Here is a 26093-nt window from a genome sequence, read left to right as displayed (position 1 = left end):
CTTTATAAGGTTATTTATGAAAATCAGACGGTTTTAGTTACACATTAATCAGCTGATGGTATCAAGTCAACATACTTATTATTTATTCTTAATACGCGTGCGGAAACTTTAAGACCTTGATAATAAATGTTGGATTTCTTTGAGATCGTTGATATCAGAATACCATCGTATTCCTTATAGTTTAATATATGTACATGATGCAGCCCACACAAATTCCATTTTACAATAACAACGTCAACTAAATCATTAACTTTTAATATCATTTTTATTTGTTTATAATTATGATGATTACTTTGAGTTTTTGAAAAGGAATGACTTTCTTAGACCATGTACATGAATAAACTAAAGTCGTATTAATCAACAACTAATAAAAATATTGACTATACTTTGCTAGTCATACTTATATTACTAATCAACCCTTAACAAAAGGAAAGTAAATAAAAACTACTAGATATATATTTTTTTTTTAGAAAATTTTATTATCGAGACACCATTTTCTTAAAACAAGCACGTTTTTTAATGCACATATTGAAGGATGGTATAAACAACTAAACACATCACTATTCGTTTCGTATTGTTCATACAAACTTAATAAGCTAGGGCAAGATTTATCTTCCAAATTATAAACACTATCGCAACCAAACATTTTCGATATCCACTGCACTTTTTCTACACCTTTAGCATAAACACGTTTATTATTTAAATAGTTATTCATGTTTACATAATCTTTGTAGTTTAAGTATGAAATGAAACCTTCTTTCCAATGTATTCCTCTGTTTTTTTCTATCCAACAAACTTGTTTTCTTTCCGTTTTCGTTAAATTATAAAATGGGTATGGTGGCTTGATTAAATAAGTCTGGATATGGTTATTACACAATATAGCTATTTCTTTTACTATAAACTCATTGGAATCCGTCTTGAATCCTTGTACATCAATGATGACACTCATGACAACTTGCGAACAATATTACTTAAGGGTTTATATTCAAAGAGGCGATCGTTTATTATAAGACAATATGCTGATGTTTTATCCGGGATATCTTGCGAACTTTCAATTTCCAAACGTACGTCTACAGGTCCTGTCTTTAAATTCTCGTTTTGTCTTGAACAGTCAATTACAAACAGTGGTGCCTTTTCTTTAAATGTGATCAGATCAAACAACGGGTCAACAGGAAGATTATAATAAGACTGACGAAATTGAGTGTACATTTCGTATAATATACTGTATTTATTTTCATCAAATTTCAAATTAAGTGAATCGTATGGGTAATACTGTGAATTTAAAAACAGTGTTACATTTGTTAATTTGCAATGATCAAATATAGAACTATCATTAGTCTTACTGTTTTTCCTATTAGTTTGTAGACCAAAAATAACATATCGAGGCTTTTCAAGTTGAGAAGTAGTTTTAATTGACCACGAATGTTTTGTAGTTTTAGGAAGTAAAGGATATTCATATAAATCCCAATTTCTGAATGCTATTTGAATAGGTTTGTCTTTTTCTAAATACTTAAGTAGTGAGAGTCTTTCACGATCCGAAACTTTTATATGCGGCACACGCCACTGAATTGTTCGTACTTCTATATCTATATTATCATCCTTGTGAATTGTTACACTATTTAAATTACTATTACTTCTATTCAGAATAAGTTCATGTTTACAGTTTATAATAATTTTATTATAATCCTCAGCAAATCCCATTATTTTATTCAATGGTATAACAGCATTAAAATATCCCTCTGTCATTTTAAAACCATCCATTTGCCAACCCCACAATGCTGCGACTTTGCTATCCCCCTCATTCATCGATATGTATGATTTTAATGTTGTGGTTATTCCAGGGTTTCTTACGCGATCTATTTCAATACCGTTCATTTCATACCTTATGTCTTGAAATAGAAACATAACAGGGTTATTAGTAAAATTTACAGGTTTCTTTATTTCTTTCCCCGATTGATCTTTTCCAGTCACTGTGGCAAAGCCTTCAACATAAATTGAACTATTACATGGTAATATGTATATGTCTTGCTGATGTATTGGAATGCGAATTTCATCATTTTCTTTAAAGCTGTTATTGTATGGATTGTACGTGTGGATCTCATAACTTTCGATAGAATTATCGAATACTGGGGTGTTATTAATATTTAGAATATTCATACTTTGAATCCGAGTGATCGGAGAAAATCTTTGTTTCTTTTTGTTACAATATTACGATTTGCTTTAATACGTGTACGCGCTTTAGTAGCAGGCAAATGATTGATTCTTTTCACCTCATATCCAAGTGTTTTATTAAACACTATCATTTTGCTCTACGTAAATGAAGTCTCAGTTGGATATTTTCTTCTCTAAAATCAATATTGTTACCGTTTTCGTCAATGATTTTAACAGTTATGGATGATATATTACTCTTATTAACAGGAAGATAAATAATATTTTTTGGAATTTCTATATATCGATATCCTGGAGGAACGTTAGGAATAAATTCATGAATAATATGTGATGCAAACCCATTATTAAATGATCCGAATATAAGATCACATTCGATCCTGATGACAGACAAGGGAAGAATGTTAACTGGATTAACAGACTCATGCCATTTATTTGCTTCAAGTTTTACATTTGGGAAACCAAGTAAGCGTCCTAAACTGTTTTCTACGTCAAAATGTACAGTTTTGGAACAAAAAAGCGAGCATGTTAAAGTATTATTATTTGGTTTTATTTCAATTTCACAGTTGTCTAACTTACTCGCAAGATATTCTCTTATGTCATATAAATCATAAGTACCATATGGAATTTTTAAATATTTACATTCATCACCATATGCAAATATGTTATTGCTATGATTTATGTTTGGTATTGAGTTCAGAGCAGAAAAATATAATAAACCGCATTCATATTCACCATCGAGAATAAGAGGAGGTTGAAAAAATGATTCCAACACAGATTTGTGCCCGGTAATAGTGATTGTTACAGACATGATCGTAAACTAAATATTTACTGATTTCACTGAACTATTTATACATTTTATTTTGTGTATTCCAAAAACTTCTTAAAAACTTTATACATAGATGACCGCAGTTATAAGGATGACTACCTTGAAAATTTTTGTAATTATAACTCATACCAGTTCCTAAATATTGAATTAACTCTTTAGGTGGTTTTAAATTTCCATAGCTGTCAAAGTATTGAATTTCATTATTTACTTTTGCATAGGCTACCCAATGAGAGCCAGGATTATTGGAGCTATCCAAATTAACTATACCACATTCTTTTCGAAAAGGATGTTTTGGCATCTCATCTCTCATAAACACCCCTCGAAAGTAAGGAATGTCTTGCGAATGGTTGATGATGTCGATATTGGTGAGCGCTCGTTTGGGTAGCCTTTCTCTTAGTTTTTTTCATTTGAAATGTAAATTCCTAAACTACCTCTATGCGGTTTGATATGTAAACCTTTGCCTATATGGAGGGTTTCCATTTTTTCATGATGCCTCTTTAATTCTGTAAAACGTTTTTTAGCGTCTTTCAAATCATTTATAACTTTAGCGATTCCTGCAGCACCACCAGCTAAGCTACCCGCAGCAGATAATCCGGCAAAAATAGGTATCAAAGGAAGTACTCCACCAGTTTTTGGAATTGGTATAATTCGAGGAAGTTTTATTGACGAGTCTTTAGTCAATTCTTTAGCCGCTGCTATGGCTAATTCTATAGCCATTTTCTTACATTTGGGTTTCATTTTTTGCACATGCTTTTTTGCATGAGCAACAACATGTTTAAAGTGTTTTTTCAAACCAGTGCCTGAAGCGGATTTTTTTGGCGACACTGTTTTAGAATTGTTGGCTTTACTAGTCAGTCCCGACCCGGTATACAATTTAGCTATCATAGCTTTATTAACTAAATTTGCTGCTATCTTTTCTCCCAAAGTTGCATCAGATGCTAAAGCACGTTGCTTAGCCCTTTTCATCAATATTTTATCAGCCTTATGACGATCACTTAATGAAGTTGACAAGTCGTATGCAATATCGTGTTGTTTACAATATTCATCCAATTTATTTACACCTTGATCTCCCCGTGCAAGCCTTTTATACAATTTTGTACCAGCACCACAGTAATTATATCCAGGTAGATGAAGTTCAAATGGTAAATGATTTATAAACCAATTGAGAATACTGCTCTCTTTCATTACTTTTATTACAATGAATGTAAAATAACTATACTATCACTTAAATAACAATAAATAAATTGGGAACTGGTTAGTTATAAAATATTCGTTCTATCTATCCAACTATTTTCACTCGATGGAAATCCTAACCACTTTACAAATATCTTGTTTCCTTTTCTTTTTAAAACTTTTTCAATAAGATAGACATTAGGATTTTCTGTTTTTTGAAGTTCTTCTGCATAAAATGAGCCCAAAATTGGCTGATGTTTAGCATCTTCTATAAGGTAAGTAACAGGATTCGTTTTCTGTACTTTTTTAATACGGAATATTTCGGTGGACCAATTAGGAGTGTAACCTTTTTCAAAAACACCTTTATACTTACTAATCCGCACAAAATCTCCAACTTTTAAATTTCTCTTCTTAAGGATTTTTAACTGTTTTCCTACATTAAATCTTTGAAGTATAAGTTTCTTATTATTTTCATTAACTGCGTTAGGGGATAAACCGATCGTTCTATGTTTAGAGGTGTTATAATTTTCAACTATTTCTTCTAGCACACCTTTAGTCCAAGTGTAGTTTCCTTGGAAACTGAATTGTTTATACATTTTATTTTTTAAAGTTCTTATAAGTCTTTCAACTATAGAAGCTTTTTTAGTGGAATATGTAGAATAATGATTGATGTTAAACTTTTTGACTATCTTTTTAAAATTTTCGTTGTAAAACTCAGTTCCAAAATCTGTTTGAAGGTTTTTTGGAATACGTCCTTTCTTTAATATAGATTCAAACGCTTTAGATACCTGATCTTTATTTTTAAACTTTAGTGGAAATGCCCAAGCATATTTTGAGAATGTATCAATTACAACTAAAATATATTTATAACCTGAATTTTGTTTCGAAAGAGATTTCATATCAATCAAGTCAGCTTGCCATAAATCGTCTATATCTCTCATGACAACATGTCGACGAGGGAAGTTTACTCTTGCATTTTTATGTATTTCATTTACGACGCTGTTTTTGCTCATGTTTTACTTTACTAGCCTCGGTGATTTCGATCAAATTACTTACTTTAATATTTATTTCTGTAATAAACTGATTAATTGATGATATTTTTTTTGAAAGATTCTCTGCCAAAACATCAACGTATTCTTTTGTAACACAATCGTTAGAATCTACCGGCTGCGCAAGATTTTTTACTCTTTTATGCTGAGCATCCAAATTATTGTTTGTACACTTCAAAGCGCATTCTAATAACACTCCTTTCATTCTTCGCATCTTATTAACATGATGTCCAAACTTATCAACTTTCATGTTCAACCTGCTTATCAATACTGAACACGCTCCATAAATGTGCTTTCTTTTATTCTTTTATTATACCCGCTTCTTTTAACTCTTCAATAATCGAAAGAATTTCATTATCATGATTAGTGTTGCCAGCGTCTCTGGACGCAATAATCAATCTTAATCTTTCAATTAACTCATTAGGATCATCCCAATAGATGAGATCAGTATCAGTTTTGTATTTCTTTAAAACTGGTAGCCTACCACCGTACTTTAATTTGTTTGTTTCACACATATCCTTTTCATAAAATAATGGTTTGATGATTTGAGAATATTTTTTTCCTTTGTCACCTTTAATTTGATTAGCAGGATTGTAATCCCTTTTATGAGCACTAGTACTAATTAAGATATCTTTATATGTGATTTTATCACTTTCAGTTACTTTATTCAAGTTTGGTTTATTTCTTAATAAAAGTTCTATTAAACCAGCAGTTAGTTCATAACTTTTATCATCAATAGTAATAAAAGTTAATTTGTTTGAAGACATATCATCTACAGTTGAAAATTTGACGGGGGTATTTCCTATCATCAATTTTTTGTTAATGCGACGTATACCAAATGGTATAGATACATTGCTTTGCTCGCCAAACAGATCATTGTCTGCCAGTGTTTCGGAAATGTTGACTTCATCATTTAGAAATTCCAAAGGTTCAGACATTTCCTCTTGTTTTTTCGGATTTTCTTCAAAGTTATTATCGTTGTGAGTAATTTCAATATCACCATCTTGTTTTGAGTTTATATTTGGAATTTCAGGCGATTGATTATTTTCAACACTTGCGTTGTTACAATTAGTTTCGTGATAAGATTTGTTTGTAGCATATTTATTTAGTGTAACAATTGCTTTCAAAGGATCAGACAGTGGTTTAAATATTTTTTTCCGCCTCAGTTCTAACTCTTCATCTTCATCACGTAATCTTTTTACTTTACTTTTAATAGCCTTTACTGATTTAATTAACTCTTTTTTCAAACTTGTTTCCATTTCTTTTTTTAATTATTTTACACAACCATTGAACTATGTAGTAAAAATTAAAATGAAACTAATTTTAAATTACAATCTGTTTAAATAATTTCATTCAAAATTTTACAAAAACGTCGAAAGATTTTCTATATCTACCGTTATTTAATTCACAATCTTTGTTAATTATTAAACATGTGTATGGATCTTTCCATATATCTGAACATAATTTTTTGAAGTCTGACCAAGTCATGTCAGAATTGACATGTTCGTTATAGATGTGTTTCAAATTTATATCATCTTGTTTAAAAATTATTAAAAAATTTACGTTATCTCGAATTAATTGTTTTGGTATCTTAGAATATGTTTGAGTCAAATAAAAACAGTCGATGTTCTTATGTCTACCCATTGAAAAATAATCTCGGATATTTACTTGGTTCTCGCAAGTAACATCATCAAAAATAAATACAGAATTTTTCAAGGCTTCAGTAGGAGGAATAACCTCTTTATCATCTTTGAAGGTAAAGAGCTTAACAGCTGGAACCATGCTTAAAACTTTATTCAAAAAACAATATTTTGGTTGAAATGTTGTTTTAGAATATAGGTAAACATTTTGAAACTTGAGACCATTTTGATGTAGTAATAAGCTTAACATTGTGTTTGTTTTGCCACAATTTGACGGTCCACATATTATACAGCGAATCGTATCGGGCAATAGCAAACTATGCCTTTTTTGGATTGATGACGCTTCTATATTTAAATTGTTAATTTCCAATGTTACTGGTTGTTTGATCAACTTCATTGTGTTTTCTGTTAAAAAAGATAAAATCCTGTTATAAAGTCTTCACATTATATTCTATATAATTTTATAACTAAAATGTAACATAATGTTAATAACCAATTTAAAGAAATGACACCATACACGTGTAAACTCGGAATGCGTTGCTGTGTCACTAAAGATTTGTTTTCACTTTGCTCAAATTACCCATTTGAGAATACAAGATTATATAAGATTTTACTATCGATGCATGTTCATTCCTGTTACAGCTCTCGGGAAAAACTTGGAATGTGATGCTGTGTCACTAAAGCATTATGTTTTCGTTTTGCTCAAATTACATCGTTTTAGATCGCAAGACAGTATTAGATTAATTATTATTTATTAAAGCTTCATTCCTGCTACAGCTCCCGAAGAAAACAGTAGCCGCGCTCATAATTTTATCATAATAAATATCGAGTATTTTACTTGGTAAGTTATTATAATTATTTTATAACAATGTGCTGACTTTTAATAAAGCATGTATTTTTTTTACCGTTATTTATTAATTATTTTTCTTTTTGTTTCAGAATTATGTCGACTCCTATCTTACCCAACGAAAATCTAACAAATCCTTTTTACTACGCACAAGATGTAAACGGGTTCGCGGAAACTGAATTTCAGAGACTTTGCGAGGATTTAGCTCAAAAACAAGCAGCAGAACCAGTTCAAGCATCTAGTAAGGAGATGAAAAAAAAGAAAAAATGCAGTTTATCACTATTGAAGCCTGTTTCACCCCCGACTTCTACATCAACATCCTATGTTATTCGCAAAGCAACTGGAAGACGGCTTCATTTAATAAAAATAAATATTTATGGACTAAATGGAGGAGAACAAGATGAAAATATAAATGGTGATACTCCTAGTGTTAGTGCACAGTATGTAGTCAAGGATAATTACGATGAAGTTATGGATGCTACAGAAAATTTGATAGGTAAAATAATGTCAAAAATTACTCACTCCATATAAATGTGAACTATTGTTGAAATGTAATTTGCTTATTTTTAAATATCATCATATTTTTTGTTTATAAAAATAGTGTTTTTTAGAGTAAGGAGCTGTAGCATGAATTCATTATTTATGAAATAAACGTAGTTAAAAGAATAAAATTGTTTTTTTAAATTTTAAACTATTAATTGAAAACATTATGATTGTACTAAGTACCTAATAATATTAACGTATTCCATGTAAATATTAGGTAGTACAATCAAGTTTTTTCAAATATTTCAAGGGTTCGATTCCCTTCAATGTAAAGGTTTTTTTTAATTTTGCTTAATGTTTGCTTACTGCATTTTCATTTCTTGACCAAGGTGATAAGGATATAATGTTGAAATTGAAGGTCTATATAAACAAACGTAAAGGTCAGTAAGCAAACATTATCACCTGCTATGATATCACTATAACTCAAGTTATTGATCTCGATAAATATAAAAATAAAAAACTAAAAGGTAAAATAATAAAATGACAGTGATGATGAGTAGTAAATATTTATTTCAATATTTGCATGCATACATGAACAATCAAAATTGCACAGTAATGAATAACATAAAATCTTGTACAAATTAACAACTAAAAAATTGTACTGTAGTGCCCCCACGGCAACGTTTTAAATTGCTTCTTTAAAATTTGTCTTTTATCATCTTCACTATTTAAAACTAACTTATTAATTTTTTGGGTATATACATTATGATTTTTAGATCTAATAACACACATATTCTTTCTGACTGATTGATTGTAGTATAACACATTTTTGTATTTATCTATATCCAACCTTTTGGTAACAGATGTTGTCACTCCTTTTGCCTTTTTAATAGACATTTTTTGTGATTCAATACAATACAATTTTGCTCGTAAGCCAACAAATTCAACAATAACATCTCCACCCATCTCATCTTTAAAAAACCCCGGAATTTTCATATTTGCTTGAGGGATATTGTAAACATTTTTATCGCTAAAATTGCTGGTATCGAAAAACTTAATATTCTTTTTCATGTCTGAATAAAAATCATCAGTATATATGCGATATAGTAAGCTATCAGTATCAGTATAACAAAGTTCAATATTTTCTTTATATAATGGTTTCATTATAGAATAGTGAAAGTTATATAAATGTGTTTTAGCTAACTCTAAAACAGTAAACCCCACATAAATTGGTCTATCCAAAATTAATTTCGTTTGTTCTAATTGGATTGCAACCAAATTATCTGTAAATATCGACAAACATTTAAAGTTAGGCGCACTTACATACTTTTCTGCTCCAATAATCCTGTTTGTCTTATTATTCTTATCTGTCCATGTATTAACAAGTTTTACATTTACTTGTTTTCTTTTATTTTCTATGGTTTTACCAAAAATAGCATTATTTTGTTTTTTGAAAAAGTCTTTTTCAAATTCAGACTCTGCTTTTTGCCTCAAAGAGGTATTCAATTCAATATATGGTTTCAAAAATTCTTTTTGTTCAAATGATAGAATTCTATGAATTTTTAACAATTTTAGACCGTTTTTAAGACATTCTTTTAAATGGATGTAGTGAATAACATAGGAACATTTGTCGTATAAATTTGCAATAAGCTTGGCATTTCTATGACCAAAAGGTGTGAATTTTTCAGCAGCAAATGGTAAATCTGAGTGAGCGTCATGTATTTCAGATGGATAACTAAGATCTACTTCAAGTATATAACCAATGTTACTATCAACAGTAATAGAATCAATTTCAAAAGTCTCAATTTGGTCTTTGTTCAAAAATTTAAAATTACTTGTAGGAAGTTTCATCATCATTGCATAACCATACAGGTTCACACAGTCTAAATATACCAAAAAGCTGCTTGATTTGTTGATATCATAGTCAGACATATATTTATTGTTAGCTTTAGCATACCTTAAAGAACACTGAGCTAGACCACCTCGTATACCTTTTTCAATCATTTGATACATCTCCACATCAGTTATAAGGTCTAATTTTACATTGGTATGCAAAAGCATTGCATCCCAACTTAAAGAAGGTGAAGAAACATAATAGCACGGATCTAAGCAATAGGTTGCTAAGCTAATTTTTCTGAATTTTTCAAAACTATCTGCTAGTAATAGTACATCACATTTTAAATATAAATCTGTATATTCGCCTAAATTTTTTATTTTAAAAGTTTTCCAAACTTTCAATGCATGTTTATAATCTTCTTCCGAAATAAGTTCTGAAGTAAGTTTATTAAAAAAATGTTTTCGTTTTGGTAACTCAGTTTCATCGTAACGTTTTAAAGAGTTTATATAATCATAGCAGTACACACCCTTTCTGCAAATCAAATCAAATAAATACTGATCACTGTAATACCTACGCAAGTTTACGAAGTCATCTTGATGTAAAGATCTAGCTAATTTATCTAAGCTACAACTGAGAAAATTAAAAGAATCGATGAATTTCAGCTGAGCAGCAGTTTTTGAATCAATTGATATAAATTTTGTGAAAGATATGTATTTTTCTTTATTTTTTGGAATAATATTTATACGACCATTAATACTCGCTAACTCTTTAATAAAAAGATGGCAATCGTAATTACTTAAATTATGAAATATAATAGGTATAAAAGGACATTTCTTTGCACTCAACTTGCAAATGTTGTGAGCCGCGCCTCTATATTCCCCTGTAAAATGATCATGATCTGCCACAATTTTATCTGTGGATGTAAATTTTTGTTTACATATACAGCAAACTTTTGCATTATGAAAACATTTCTTTTCAGTTTCAGTAAGTAGTTTCATGGGATTATTTTCTAACAAAATTGCATGTAATCGTTTGACATCATTTGAAATTGTTTCTACAAATTTTTGAGCACAGTTAGCTCCTATGTATGAAACCAGTTCATTAAGTTCAGGTTTAGATTCACAACAAATATAGTACGCGAAAGATGTGGCTTCATGAACCTGTATGGTTTCAGTATGCCCAGATTTACTTTTATCAGAATATTCTCTTAATAAACTTTCAAAATCACCATAAATCACAATTGGTATTCTTTGAGTTCTTTCATAATTATCAAAATATAATTTACTATTTTTCTCTGGAAGAACAGTTTTAATTCTAGCACAATTATGTTTGCATAATTTTTCTTCTGAATTGAAATAAATGAAGCACTCCTCACATAAAAAAATTTTAGACTTATTTTTAGTAAGTTGACTATGAACCAACCGTTCAAAGTTTCTTATCAAACAAAAATGTCTTTTATTGTTTTTAGTAATGTAAAGCAAATTAACATGAACAAGTTTACGCTTGCTGGTTTTGTACAGAGGTCCGTTAATATCACCATTTTTTTCTAAACTGTATATATTAACACTTATGTCAGAATTATTTTTTTCAAATAATGTGATATCCTCAAAAGATGGTGGAAACGACATACCATCTGTTTTTAAAACTTTTGAATAATGAGGATATGAAGATACTCTATTACAGTTTTTATCGGTGGGATACATATGTGCTAATATACTCCACAGAAAACACTTATCATCACTATTTTTAATATTTACACAAGATCTAGTTTTCAGAATTTTTATTGGTAGTGGAATATAGGAGCCTGTCCTTAAAGGATTATATTTATTAATGTTTACTTCTAAATTATTCAAAGAGTCAAAAGACCAGCCTGATTCTGAATGTTCAAACTCTGATAATTTGTTAAGCAGGCTTTTTACACACTCTAAATATATATTTTTTATGTTTGTGGATTGAAAAATTTGTACATATTTGGTATTAAACGACTTCAAAGATTTTTCATTATTTTTTGGCAAAGTAAAAGTTGCAAATAGTTCAAAATTTATTTTAAGAGCATTATGTTTCTCAAGACTTCTTTTTACTAAATTACATATCGTGTTTACAACTTCAGATAAAAATTGCTCAGGTAACAAAAATTTTTTTGATGGACATACACGATAGCTTAGTATTCTGTTCTTAAAAGCAGTTCCAATTATTTGAACATTATCGAATTCTGTGCGAAGTAAACAATTAGACTTATGTATATAACTTTTCTTATGTGAAAAGTATTTTGGCACTGTTATATTACAAATATCACAAAAAGTCATTATGAGATTATACTAAGTAAGAGTACTTATTATTTGAAGTTAGTAAAATGCAGTTAAAATTTTCATGCTGGGTATAGTGTAGGTTTAACCCCTTTAAAATCTTCCTTAGCAGCAGCGACCAAGCGATTCGTTGCCTGCCAAATTTCTGAGTTGGTATCCATACATGACTTATAAGTAAAAAGGGCGTGACGCCATCGATTACCCGGGCTTATCTTTGATGCTTCAGCAGCGTTATAGATGCGGAGTTCTAAGTAATAATCGCCTTCCGTTATTAATTTCTCTGGTTTTCGCTGGGTAGAATACCCTGATGCTATTTTTTTGGTGATAAAATTTTTAAGTGGTTCAAGCTTTTGCACCACTTCTTCTTCGTACTGAAAAGACAAAAATAATATTTTTAGTTATTAAAAAATATTAACTCAGTTAATAAAATGTTTATTAATAAATAGGTTTCCATCAATAAATTCAACAACCCAGAGTTGAGTTGCGAAACCTCCCCTAAAGCTAACAATTTATTTGATCCAGCTCAAGAATCGAACTTGAGACCTTAGGCTCCATATTCAAACGTGCTAAGCTAATATTAACTAATAATTAAATATAATGATGTAAAAAAAACCATTAATATCTTCTTAAAGGGTTTAGTTGATGCTTATATTCAGTCAGAATTCTAATATTTCTTGAAAACAATTGTAATAATATTATATTTACAGTAAAAATAAAGTATAATAACTCACCTCAGACTCCCATGAAGGACGTGCAGCCTTGACAGGCTTTTTTTGAAGCGCTTTCTTACGCTTTACAGGTGGTTCCGGTTCAGATTCTGAATCTGACTGCCGCTTTTTCGATTTCTTCAATTTATTGAGTGATTTACTCTTTGAAGTTGAATTTGAAGTTATAGGTAATTCGTCATCCGAATTAAAAGGATTATTACTAAAGTTCGAAGCCCTGTTATAGAAAAAACATTTTTTTAATGTTGTTACATCATACTATTAACTAGTTCTGAAACAATTAAAGATTTTTTGGTGAAATGAAATTTAAACATGTATGTACTTAATGTAACTTTTTAAAATACTATTAGGTAAGAAGTTAATATTAAAAAAAATATTATTTCTCTGTAGATGCAACAACTCTTTCATTAAAATATGTAAAAAATAAAAAAATAAAAAAATACATACATACTGAAGCTAAACAACTGCTTTTTGAATTTAAAAAATGATTTTTTAAGTGAATTAAGTAAACGTTTGCTCGTTGAAGTGCTCACAAAAGAAATGCGTAGTGAAAACAGTGCTTACAGAATTTAGGTTCTTCTAATAGTCAATCAATAAAGTCAAAAGTTCATAGTATTTGCATAGAATAATGACTCTTAAACATAAAAGTAATTAGAATGACATTCAAAGATCTCATTATTACACACATACATAATATGCCGCATGCATGTTTAGGATTCCCTATTAGGAAGCAAACTGCAAATATGCAATCCTGCAATACGAGTCATTAGACACCGAAAAAGAATCACTTTTAGTTAACACATGATGTATCCCGACTATACCTACTTTGATATTATTTTTTAACACTCATGGCGTCTGTTCTGTATTTCTACATTAGATAAGTATGCATATTATGCACTATGTAGGTAATGTTTACAGCAATTGAAATAGTGTAATGCCAAAATACAATATAATATTTCATTAGTTACTTACCAAAAGCGGATCGATTAATAATAATTTTATAAAAATTATCGCCCATTTAGAGAATAAAAAGTACTTATACTTACTTATATGAAATATGATTTTATCGGCAAAAATAGTTAGGTAGAAAAGTGTTAATGTAAGTATTTTATGGAATAGTAGGTCTATCAACCGAACTCGATCTACTCTATGAGTCATGATAGCATAGTGATTAAGACGTCCGCTGCCTCCGGTTATAAGTCGGGCAGGGGTTCGATCCCGGGCATGCACCTCTGACTCGGACACTTGCTTTAGTGGGATACCATAACACTAGAATGAATGAATGAATTGGATGAACCTTAATACTACAACACTTGAATTTTAACCTTCTATTATAAGAGTGTGGTTAGTAATTATTATTGATACTTATATACCGACATACTTACCTGTTCCGGCATAGCATGCTTTCCATCCTAAACTGACACACCACTTACCATGTTTTGAATACTTGAATAAATGAATGAATGAATGATTGAACGATCGTCTTTGAACCATTATACCGCAACACTTGAATTTTCGATAAGGGAGTGTGGTTACTAATTATACTTATATTAATAAACTGACAAACGTACCTGTTCCGATTTAGTATGCTTCCATCTTAAACTGACACACCACTTACCATGAGTTGAATACTTGAATAAATGAATGAATGAATGATTGAATGATTGATCGATTGTCTTTGAACCTTTATACCGCAACACTTGAATGTTCGGTAAGGGAGTGTGGTCACTAATTATACTTATATTAATAAACTGACAAACGTACCTGTTCTGGTTTAGTATGCTTCCATCTTAAACTGACACACCACTTACCATGAGTTGAATACTTGAATAAATGAATAAATGAATGATTGAATAATTGAACGATCGTGTTTGAACCTTTATACCGCAACACTTGAATTTTTACTTTACGATAAAGGAGTGTGGTTACTAATTACTTATATTAATAAACTGACATACCTGTTCCGCTTTAACTTGCTCCCATCATAAACTGAACCTCCGCTTAACATAAATTTGAGATGAGTGCTACATTAATTGCATTAGGTAGGTTCTTGAGGGTTCCAGTACAAAATATAAATTATTCTAAATAATCTAATCGATGCTTAAGAATAGAATTTGTATAAAATATTCCAACTCAGTATCGTAAGTAGTTGCATCAGTTGAGAATGTGCTAAATCAACCATTGAATCATCTTTCTACATGAGTTAGTAACAATAACCTGATCATTCTCTTGTAACTGATATCTATTGTGAAAATATTGTGTGTTCTAGCTTAAGTCTTATAGATCCGGCGCGCGCTGGCGCGCCGCGTCATCTAGAGACTTGAGCTAGAACACACAATATTACCCTACTTCTCAAACCCTCAATTTTGATCTAACTTTGATACATCAATATGTTTTGGCAGCTGATTCATAAGCACTTGAAAAAATAGTGAGGGAATAAAATCTCATTACGCAAAGATTTACCTATACTAGAGATCTGTAATCATCATCATCACAACACCTCGTCGGCACACTACTGAGCACGGTGCATCTCCTCTCAGAATGAGAACAATCTAGTCCATCACGTTAAGTGCAGATTGTCAGACTTCGCACATCTTTCTCCACCTATGTACCTGAGAGTTCTCAAAGGTGTGTAAACTGTGTCAATCCGCGCTTGCCCAGTGTTGCGGACTATGACCTAAACCCTTCTCATTCTAGGAGGAGACCTGTGCTCAGTAGTGGGCCGGCGATGGGTTAATCATGATGATTATTATCGCATAGAAACGTAGGTACAGCCGTTTATTTTGCTACGTTTATTGTGGCATAGCCATCAGCAAGATCCTGCACGGAGATTCCATCTAATTCTATCCATTAAACCCTGTCCGTAATTATAAAATTAAACTCCCTTACCATCTCCATTCCACCAGTTTGTAATTAACTATAACGAAACGCACGTGTTATTTCGTTATAATTACTGAAACGGCCTGCGTTTATCCGCTCGTCTAATGATAGCATGCGCTTTTTTAATTGTGGCAGCCCTGCGGACTTTTGAATTAAAAAACTTTTTAAGTTAAGCTATTTTTTTTTAAGTTCGGCTGGAATCTGGATGGGTCAGAATTTGTTGCCGTAAGACATGTGGGCATCTATCTAAAAAACATAAGTATTTAAAATACTTATAAACTAATTTACAATAATTTTAAAATTACGTAAAAAAATTGAAGTGAATTAAACTAAAATCAATTAATACTTTTTAAACTTCAGACGAGTTTTATAATAGTTGACCGTTGCCTTTCTGCAAGGCATAAATATTTCTAGATATACTTATCAAAATAAAAAAAGTAGTGAAAACTAACCAAATGCAGTTCACAAAGTTAAATAAACGCAAAAAATATAATTAAAGTCTAATTCAGTATAGGTAGTATTACCTCACAGCAATTACATAAAGCTAAATCAAATTAAATAAAAAACGTTGTAAAGGTCACCACCTATCATCAACATTTTACGCGCGAACAATTAGACCATTTCTTTTGGTAATTCTAAATTCAAATGTCAACGGAAGCAATTTTGACTGGATAATAGAGGATGCGTGAGCGCTCACTGCAGACGTTTGAAAATAACCGCTTCGCTTCATGGATCGTCCGTCGTGACATTTACTAATTTGTCAAAATTATATATTAATGATATTAACCTATGAGCTAAATAAACTAGCTTATTTATAGATAAAAATATTAATTACGAGCCTACATCAATTTAAAAGTAAATAAGTAATAATTTGTAAGACCTTTTTTTTGACACGCATATAGTTGGACTCACAATGGACTTACACACGAAGGGTTCCGTTCCGTATCACCTTCCAAGAAATAACACATTTTGTAAAAAAATTACTCTGTAACTTTTACGGTTTGTGAGATACAACCCACTGACAGACAGACGGATAGGCTGGATGGACCATTGACTTGATGGGATGGACATACAGTCGGACGGACGGACAGCGGAGGCTTAGTAATAGGGTTCCGTTGGCACACTAAAAAGGGGTGAAAAAAGGAAGGCAATTCTGAGTATCGCATTTCGACGGTAGACGGGCAGTTTGAGCAGTTGACCCATGAGGGACCGCTCGAGCAGTCGCCAACTGCTTGAGAGGTCTCGTCCATAGATATAAGTAATATACTATGGTCTCGTCTATGATTCTTGTACGAGTAGGTATAAATCACAAAATTTCGTTCTGAAATTGCGGACATCTCAAGTGGATGAGATACTTAAGGAACTTCTTATTTCTATAGGAATTGGGAATAGGTAGAGTAAATTTAATATCTTGTATTCTTCAAACTTCTTTTATTTTGATTGATTTTGACGAGTTTGTCATGTGATGACAGGATCAGATAATATAATCAAGGAACATATTATTACCTAACTATCTTCCTTTAAGTTACAAAAGTTGCCCAAAAGTGGTAGCTTGGTGGTCGCAATGATCTGGAACCATCGGCTTCTCTTCTTAGATCTAAAAATTGCTAACTTAAAATTCAGAACTGAAGGAAACTTTAAGAATCTCAGGTGCCTATAGAAAACCACTTGTACTTGTAGTCTTGCAATCATAACTCATAAGATACTAATGGCTCCTGTACACATTGAACCCAATCCGTTTGGCGAATACCGACAATTTAAGAACTTTGCTTAGGTTTTTTAATTCGACGACAAATTAGCTTATAACTGGGATTTCACCTTCGTCGTTTTGTTGCCAGGAGATCATACTCTCGATGGGGTGGTATCATCAGTCAGCGCGAGGAGCTGGACTGGCGCGATGTGATCACGGAGGCTGAGCAGATCGTGGGCTATCCGACCTCTTTCCTGAACCTCAGATGGCTGTTCAATGATGAGATCGCGAACACTGCTATACATCTTAGGAAATTGGTAAGATTGCCATCTTTTCTCCAGGCTTGAGCGAGAATACGTAGCAAAGGATGAGTGCAAACTTTGCCTTGTAATAGAATATTTTTCTTTCTAAAGCATAACTATTGAATCCTTTGACATAAAAGCTAAAATTAAATAAGTATGAACATATTATATCCTTGCAAATTTCTGATGAAGAGGTAGGCTGGTCTTGTCTAAAGAGGTCCTGCTTTGATGTCGTAAACGAAGTTCTACGTAGAAATCGCTGTCAAAGTCGTCGACTCTGTCCCCGAATCTCGATGCAATTATTAATGCCAAATATCTAAGTAGGTACTGGCCAAAATTCACAGTAGTAGAAAGTCTCTCATAACTCGTAAGCTCAGCCTATAACAACAAGTGAAACGGATGATCAACGTAAAAACCATAAGTTCTGCAATAGGTATACTTATCGCTGGTTAGCTCTCCATATTTTTTCTGTCCATCCTTACAGGTTGGAACAAATCATCCTCTACTAAAATCGGCTAAGAATCTCCTGATCGGCTCCAAAAGCAACTTGCAATCTGTGGGACTTATTGTGCTTTTAGTATCAAAAGCTGCTGGATTCCAAACTCAGCATTTCACCAAGGATCTCTACGATTCAGGAGTTCTACACTCCCAGAGAGCGTTGGCTGAGATCGTGGAAATGAAGAGAACTGGTCATCTCATACATAAGACCATGGCTAATCTGCAGGATAAGGAAAAACATGGGGATAAGTTTAAGGATCTGCTGTATGGAAATAAGATTGTTTTATTGACAGGTAAATAGTACAGTAGATAAGGTAGACTTGATGCTTTTTGTATCCAAAATTTGAACCGATTTTAACAGTTGTCGCGGACGCGACAATGTTTTTCAGTAACCTCAGACGTTTTCGCGGTGACATACTTAAAGCTAACACTTGTATCCATTATTAGGTATGTTATTAGTAAATAAAATCAACTAGTAGATATAATATTTGTCAGAGGAATCAAAACGGTAATATTGTTACAGGAGATTACCTCCTAGCGACCTGCCTGCAGCACCTAGGGGGACTACGCAACAACGAAGTGACAGAGCTGATATCAACTGGCCTACGCGACCTCGTGGAAGGAGACTTCTTTGGCGACCACGACGATGATAACAATCCTTTGCCGAGCAAGCCGAAAGGTATCATATGACGTTTGTAATACATAGCTACCTAGTTTTGTTAGCGACATTTAAAAAAAATCATTATAGGCAAGCGCTTGACCGCAATTACACCTGATGGAAAGTGATAATGGGGCCTAAGATGCTACGGTTTTACCTAGTATACATAATCTTAGGCTTCGTTTGGCTGAGTGGAATAAAAAAAATAGGTAAACTTTTGCCGAGTGCATATACTTGGCCTGCCAACCTAGGTATAACTAGGTATTTAGTAAAATTGCGCAAATCCATCGTAAACATAAGACGTGGTCCCCTGTATATGTGATAAATCACGAGCAATTTACTCGTCACATTTTCTAGTTTCCTAGTAGGTAATTAACGGCACGCTTTATTTCTTTATTCTAAAGGTGTGAGCACATTGTTATGTTGTGGCGTGTTGTGACACGACAGGAGACGAGTGGGTTTATATATGTTCACATATTTACATGATCAACTTTAGCAAATTTCTTCCTGGCAAGTGCATAAGAAAGGCACTAAAGGGTGAGAGCTGCTGAGCATACTTGGACTTTGCTTTTACTTAACAGAATACACAGTTAAACCAAGACAAAATGTGTCTGAGCAAAGTCGAAGTATCTACCAATGCTCTACTAAGAGATACGCGCTATCAGCTAAGTGTTTTGACTAAGACCAAGACACATGATATTGACTCCCGTTTGCCCTGAAAATGAAAGTATACCGACTATAATTTATTTCTCTAAATAAATAAAATATTATGTAAAAGAAAAATGTAACTGATTGACCGACTGATTTAACAACGCACAGCTCAAACTACTGGATGGATCGGGCTGAAATTTAACAAACAGGTAACTATTATTACGTAGACATCCGCTGAGATTTTTTGAAAATTTAACCCCAAGCGTGTAAAATAGGGGGTTGAATTTGTGTAGTCAGTTGCTTCGATTGGTCGATCTTTGCGACTGATCGATTGTGTTGCGACTCACCACAACACAATAGTGTGTCCACGCCTAACACTTTCTAATTAGGTAGGTACTTTATAACGTGTATAATAATGGGTAATTATGATTGCTTGTTAGATTTTATAAGTTACTAATATCTAAGTATTAGCTATTGCGCGCCACGCGTTGCAACTTGCAATGCCTCTTGCAACAACTGTGAAAAGTTTCAACTCAATCGGGTGAATGAATCAACTCAAGCACGAATGCTTAGTACCTAAGTAACGAAAGAACGAACACCATATTTTTTTATCGGTTTATTAAAAACTGCTACTTTATTCCTATTTTCTTCACGTTAATTCGCTTCCATCTTAGATTGCATCATCATTCATCACCCACCAGATGAGACCGTAATTCATAGTCAACGGCTACTACAGGCTTCACTATAACTTGTCCTTTGACATTATGTTGGCACCATTGCAAATCACACAATAATAAAGCCCAAGTTGTAAAGAATAAAGCAAACAAAGCAATAGTGCCATCATGACGGTAGGGGACAAGTTATAGTGAATGGAATGTAGGAATAATAAGTTTATTATTATTTGCAGCTAGCAACGAAGTTACAAGCCACTACAACTGGGAACACGAAGACAACTTGGCCAAGCTTGGCTCAAACGAATACCTTGGCCAAGGCAAAGACGAATGGCTCCTGCGTACGATGCTCACATCTGGTAGTTTACTTGGCAAGGGATGCCAAGCCGCGATGAAGCTTGGCAAACAAGAACACCTGGAAAAAGACGCGTACAAACTTGGCGGACACTTGGCAATTATTTGGCAACTTTACTTGGACGTTAAAGACTTCTTTACACACCCATATTCGTATTCTTTAGTTGGTGCCCCTGTCACTTTAGCCATTTGGGAATACCCTACGGTGTACAGTTATATAATAGAGGCAAAGTTAGATAAAAAGCCAGTGGAATTCAAACAGTTATACTATGCGGTGCGTGGAACGAGGGCGTTGGAATACTTGACGAAGTTTCTGGAAGAAGAAATGGCGGCCATTTTGAAATATAGCAGTAAGTTTCCGGTAGAGGACGCTAGGGTCGCGATCCAGAAGATGGCCATGACGGTTCATAGCGAAACACTGCAGTTTATTGAGTGACAATAAATGCTTAACAAAATTATGAATTTTTTTGCCACATCAAAGATAGTGTAATTAATGTATTTCCTGGCTAGATATCTGCGTAGGTATGTATAATGTTGGCTTCTTTTATAATTAACAATTTTTTTTAATTATTTGTACATATGACGGCAGTAAAAAAACTACTGAAAAAATTTCATCCCTCTAGGTATCTACTACGGTTCATGAGATACATCCCGCTGACAGACGAAGGAACAGCGGAGGCTTATACCTACTCTACGAAAAGAAGTTAGTAGGTATAGGACTCTCTCTGTTACGTAATCCTATACAAATGACAAAGACAAAACATTCAGTAGGCTTTAACTATATCGAGTGGCTAACCAATCACAAACGAACCTACTTTTTCATACCATTCTATTAGAGAACCTACCCACTATTGTATTATTATGTGCTTCTGTGCGTTTAGTACCTAACTATTATATTATTGTGTTATATACCTACCTATGTTTTCAATAAATAATCGAAATTCAATTCGAAAATAAAGGTTCGTTTGTGATTGCTTGTAGCTTGGTCACTCAAAATAGTTAGCGGCTAACGCCCACTGTTGGGCCACCCTACTGTACTAACTTCTCTCCCTGGATAGAGCCCCCCTTGTCCCCCCGCTTCATACTCCGATTGCCATCTCGACCTGTCGCGTACTATAGTAATAACGCCCAACTCTACTACTTACCTACATGATACGTCTGATGTCAGGCCCGATGATAAATGGATGGCGAAATGAATACAAAATGAATTTAATTTTGCATATTCTGGTATCTGCCCTACATCGAAATGGAGTGTGGTGCGGAAACGCGCGGAAATTAAACTTGACGCCATGTCAATTATACAGTAAAGGTCATAGGATATGTAACGTGTTTTTTCTCGTACCGGACCGAACGGAAGGATTTCTTTGAACTACTATTCGATAGCTAGGGACGGGAGTCGGGACTGTATCTTATGTCTACAGTATGTATCTCTAGGAGATTGAAGCCTTCTTTTAGGAGTAGGAGAACTACTTCTGTGTCAGAAGACACCGATCTTCCATAACAATATTATCAGCATTATCATGCATACGTGTGTGCGTTAGTCTAAAGTGTATGTACACCTACAAGTCCTACATGTATTTGTATGTGTGCGTGTGTCTGGAGAGTAGTGAATGAGTGAGTGTGTGCATAGTGTAAGCTTATAATATCGTCTTTTGTCTCTATATATTTTTTCTACACTCATGCGCTTGCTGAAAGCCAAAGTATGGCCAAGTGTGAAGACACCATAAGATGTTTAGAAAAAGAAATTTAAAACTTTCTATAGATTTTTATTAAAACACAACAATTCTATCTATTAACTAAAGTATCACAAAAAATGTGTTAAGTTGGTAAGTATTAAAATTTATTTTCATGATATTTTTCCACATTCTAATTAGAATTTTTTACATTAAAATATGTATTTCTATTTTTTTAAGACACCCAATTAATTATTATTATCTTTTAAAAACCATCACAGTATATAAATAATATGAATAAAAATATAATGCTCTCCCAAATGAAATAGAAAAAAAAGATAAAAAATAAGCAAGCAAACTATACCTACAATATATTATATACATAATTTATATTTTAAAAGGAACTTATTTAACATTGCCAGCAATGTACAAAGAAAAATAATATTAGGTGCTAAATTAAAATTATTCTTCTTTGGAAAAATAATACATATTGGACATAATTTTAGTACTAAACCTAAAAAATCTAATGTAACTAATTAAGAGGTATTTTGTAGCGACAATGGCTTGGACTGTTTTATTCAGGCCTCTCTTAATTAAAGGACAACCCTTTTATAATTTGTCTAAAAATTATGTCTATTCATTGGTGCTAATTTGATTATACAACTTAATTAAATTGGTAGGTCTAAACATAGTGCCATCCTTTACTCTATGTAGTTTAGAAATGGATAGAGCTGTCAATTTTATTAAATATGTTTTGTTGTTATCAAATTAGCACTACTTTTTTAACACTGTACAGTTTTAATCAATCTCTTTATAGTACTAACAGACTGGTTATCACCAAACATTTCAACGTAACTCCTCGCTTTTTCAGCATGCTGTACAAATAATGATTTAGTTTGCTCAATTGCATCTGTCTCCGTTATTCTCGTCTTTAACTCATCAAAATCTATTGAAGAAACGTTGTTGACACTTTTTAAACTTTCATATATTTCTGGAGAACTGTTTAATGCGAACAAAACTGGAGCGCTGACAAGAGAAAAGGTGTCTTTATTATTTGATGTGAATTTTTGGAGTTCACTGGCTGCTTGCCAGGCTAAACATAAGTGACAACCGAATAAATATGCCTTTTTCTGATCAGAATCACTCTTACCAGCTAATAACACAGCCCCTTCACAACCTCTACCAAATAACGAACCTCCGTTATACATAGTCCGTAAGGTCCACTCTTTTTTTGGTGAACCTAACATATTTTTCACATCTAACGGTATTGTGTCATCACTGATTTTGAAGTTATCTTCATTTCTTTTCACTGGTTTTCCTGGTAACGGCAAGTTCTGTTCATCACGAGGCCCAAAGAACTCTCCTTCACTCAAATCACGTAATGCTGTTGATATTAAATATGATAAATCCTGATTTCTTAAACGGGCTAGCATGCCGTTCGCTGTAACAAGAAGGTAATCTCCTATTAAAATGGCAATTTTGTTAGCAAATATTGATGTTTCTTTAGTCTTGTCTCGTTCTTCAAATGGTATGTTTAGTAAGCCTTTGTGTATGTAATGGCCTGTGCGTATCATTTCTGTTAATTCTGCCAGCATTCGTTGCTTTTCTGTTAATGTGGTGGCTTCTAAGGAATATGTTGAAGGACTGATGGCTTTGGAGAGCAGTAAAATTATAAGTCCCCAAGGCTGCAGGTTGTTTTGCTCATTGTAAAGCACAGTTTTTGCCGTCTTCATTATAGGGTGGTTGCTGTCTACCTAGAAGATATAAAATTTTATAGAAACTTCCGTTATGGGATACTGTATGAAAGTAATATTGAAATCAATGGACAATTAGAACAGAAAAACTTATTTTAGGACTGATTTTTCACTCTATAATTAATGTTTAGCTGAGGAATAAAACATATTTACCAGTTTTGTATAAGAAGTAAATATTACTTGAAAATTAATTTTTATTCAAATTTTTTTATAAAAGTTATAATATATAGTTATAATAGGTAAATAAATCCAGCCAATACAAGTCTTACAATAGTCATAATGCATCGGTTTGTTCTACAATCACTTCACAATGGAGCAACAGATTAACATGATTTTTTGCATAGGTATAGTCAAAGACCTAGAGAGCTACTTGGAAAATCAAAGTTTCCCGAGATTTTTAAAAGCCTAAATTCTTGTGGATGAAGTCACGGGATCAGCTAGTAATTGGACTCATTTAAAAGTTTATAACATATTTCACAGTTGAATGATCTGTGTAATATATACAGTAACTACACATAACAAAGAAACTGCAAGGTGATTATAATTAGCATGAAAATGATCTCAATGAAACTGAATTAACCTTGCAAATATAATTCTCTTGGATTTACCTTTCATATTATTATGAACTACTGATTTGATAAATTAAACATTTAGCAAAATGCACTTAAATTTGGCCTCCAAATAACTTTGTTAATATTATAACTGTAAAAGTGTGTCTGTATGCCTGCTACATTTTCACTTACATACTATTAACCAATTTTAATCAAGTTTGGTACACAGTAAGCCTACATTACACTATGGGAATGGACCTAGCCTACTTTTGTCCCGGAATAGATATTCCAAAATCTAAATCTACATTTAGAAAGTTGCTGGCATTTTGAACAAAGGTCCCTGTATCCCAGATACAGATATAGACTAATTTTTTATCCTAGAAAATTAAAGAGCTCCCAATTCCCACAGGATTTAAAAATTAAATCCTCATGGACAAAGTCACAGGCATCATCTAGTTTAATAATCGTAATTTGCTTAAATCTAGTCTCCAAGCTGATGAGTAACTAAAATATTTTTTTTTAATTTAAAACTTGTATTTTATAAGGAAAATCCTTGCATTTATCATGTTAACCTTGCTTATTACATAATCTATGTACTAGCATTTATATTCAAACTTTATATTTAACTATAGCTTTGGAAGTACATTTAAAAATAGTACTTACTCATATTTTTTTCTAGCAAAAATGTTTACAAATTATTATGAAATAGCTATTTGAAAATAAAGTATTTATGACTAAAAATCTATTGAAAATGCTATCACAAGATTAAGATCGCTTTAGAAATACTATTGGATAGATGATTGAATGGATTACTAACCGTTCTAACCCTATTAGATAATACTAAGATAAAAAAATTGCTTACAATTTTTCGTAAGTGCATGGCCAAATTCGAGAATTCGTCACTAAGAAGCCAACGCAAATTCATGAAGGAGGTCGGATATCCAACAATTTTTTCTGCTTCTCGTATCACCTTGCTCCATTGAGGCACTGGAGGTCGAAATAAAAACTCTTCCTGGGTCACATTGTTCAAGGTACTTTCGACTCTAATTTGCTCACACAATAAACTAGTTCTACGTAAATGTCGAATCATAGCGTACGACATATTGTATTGTATATTTCAAAACACTATTATGAACAGTTCGCAATGAATTTCAGTCACGTTTTAATATTTTTCCAATTAAAAACAGAAATAAACGCGCCTTACGTTCTGGCGATTATGTCATACTATAACTTGACGTTTGGAAGTTGCGTTCGGAAACTCATATGTCAAACAAATACTTGTCATTTCAGTTCATTAAGAAAAAGATGAATTATATAAAAAATAATGATGTTCCGTATTCTCATAGCTTGAAAATT

At 32.4% G+C, this 26093-nt stretch overlaps 2 protein-coding genes across 3 annotated transcripts; one reads left to right on the top strand and one right to left on the bottom strand.

Annotated features, from left to right (window-relative positions):
• Window positions 1-17404: 17404 nt before the first annotated feature.
• Window positions 17405-21195, top strand: LOC123875259 (all trans-polyprenyl-diphosphate synthase PDSS2-like). Of its 2 annotated transcripts, none has more exons than XM_045921007.1 (5): window positions 17405-17585; window positions 17777-17942; window positions 18412-18718; window positions 18949-19104; window positions 20642-21195. In XM_045921007.1, the coding sequence occupies exons 1-5, from the start codon at window positions 17500-17502 to the stop codon at window positions 21193-21195; spliced, it is 1269 nt and encodes a 422-aa protein (XP_045776963.1). In that variant the 5' UTR covers window positions 17405-17499. The 2 variants fall into 2 exon arrangements, with proteins under 2 accessions (XP_045776963.1, XP_045776961.1); XM_045921005.1 differs by having other exon boundaries at window positions 17774-17942.
• A 1309-nt stretch (window positions 21196-22504) lies between these two features.
• Window positions 22505-25960, bottom strand: LOC123875260 (all trans-polyprenyl-diphosphate synthase PDSS2-like). Its single transcript, XM_045921008.1, has 2 exons — window positions 25600-25960; window positions 22505-24186 (listed from the first exon to the last, which is right to left on the bottom strand). The coding sequence occupies exons 1-2, from the start codon at window positions 25837-25839 to the stop codon at window positions 23215-23217; spliced, it is 1212 nt and encodes a 403-aa protein (XP_045776964.1). The 5' UTR covers window positions 25840-25960; the 3' UTR covers window positions 22505-23214.
• Between the last annotated feature and the right edge of the window lie 133 nt (window positions 25961-26093).

Source organism: Maniola jurtina, chromosome 19 (assembly GCF_905333055.1).
Source record: "Maniola jurtina chromosome 19, ilManJurt1.1, whole genome shotgun sequence".
Lineage (NCBI taxonomy): Eukaryota > Metazoa > Arthropoda > Insecta > Lepidoptera > Nymphalidae > Maniola > Maniola jurtina.
The sequence above is the reverse complement of the archived record's forward strand: the minus strand, read 5'-3'. Positions and strand labels throughout refer to the sequence as shown.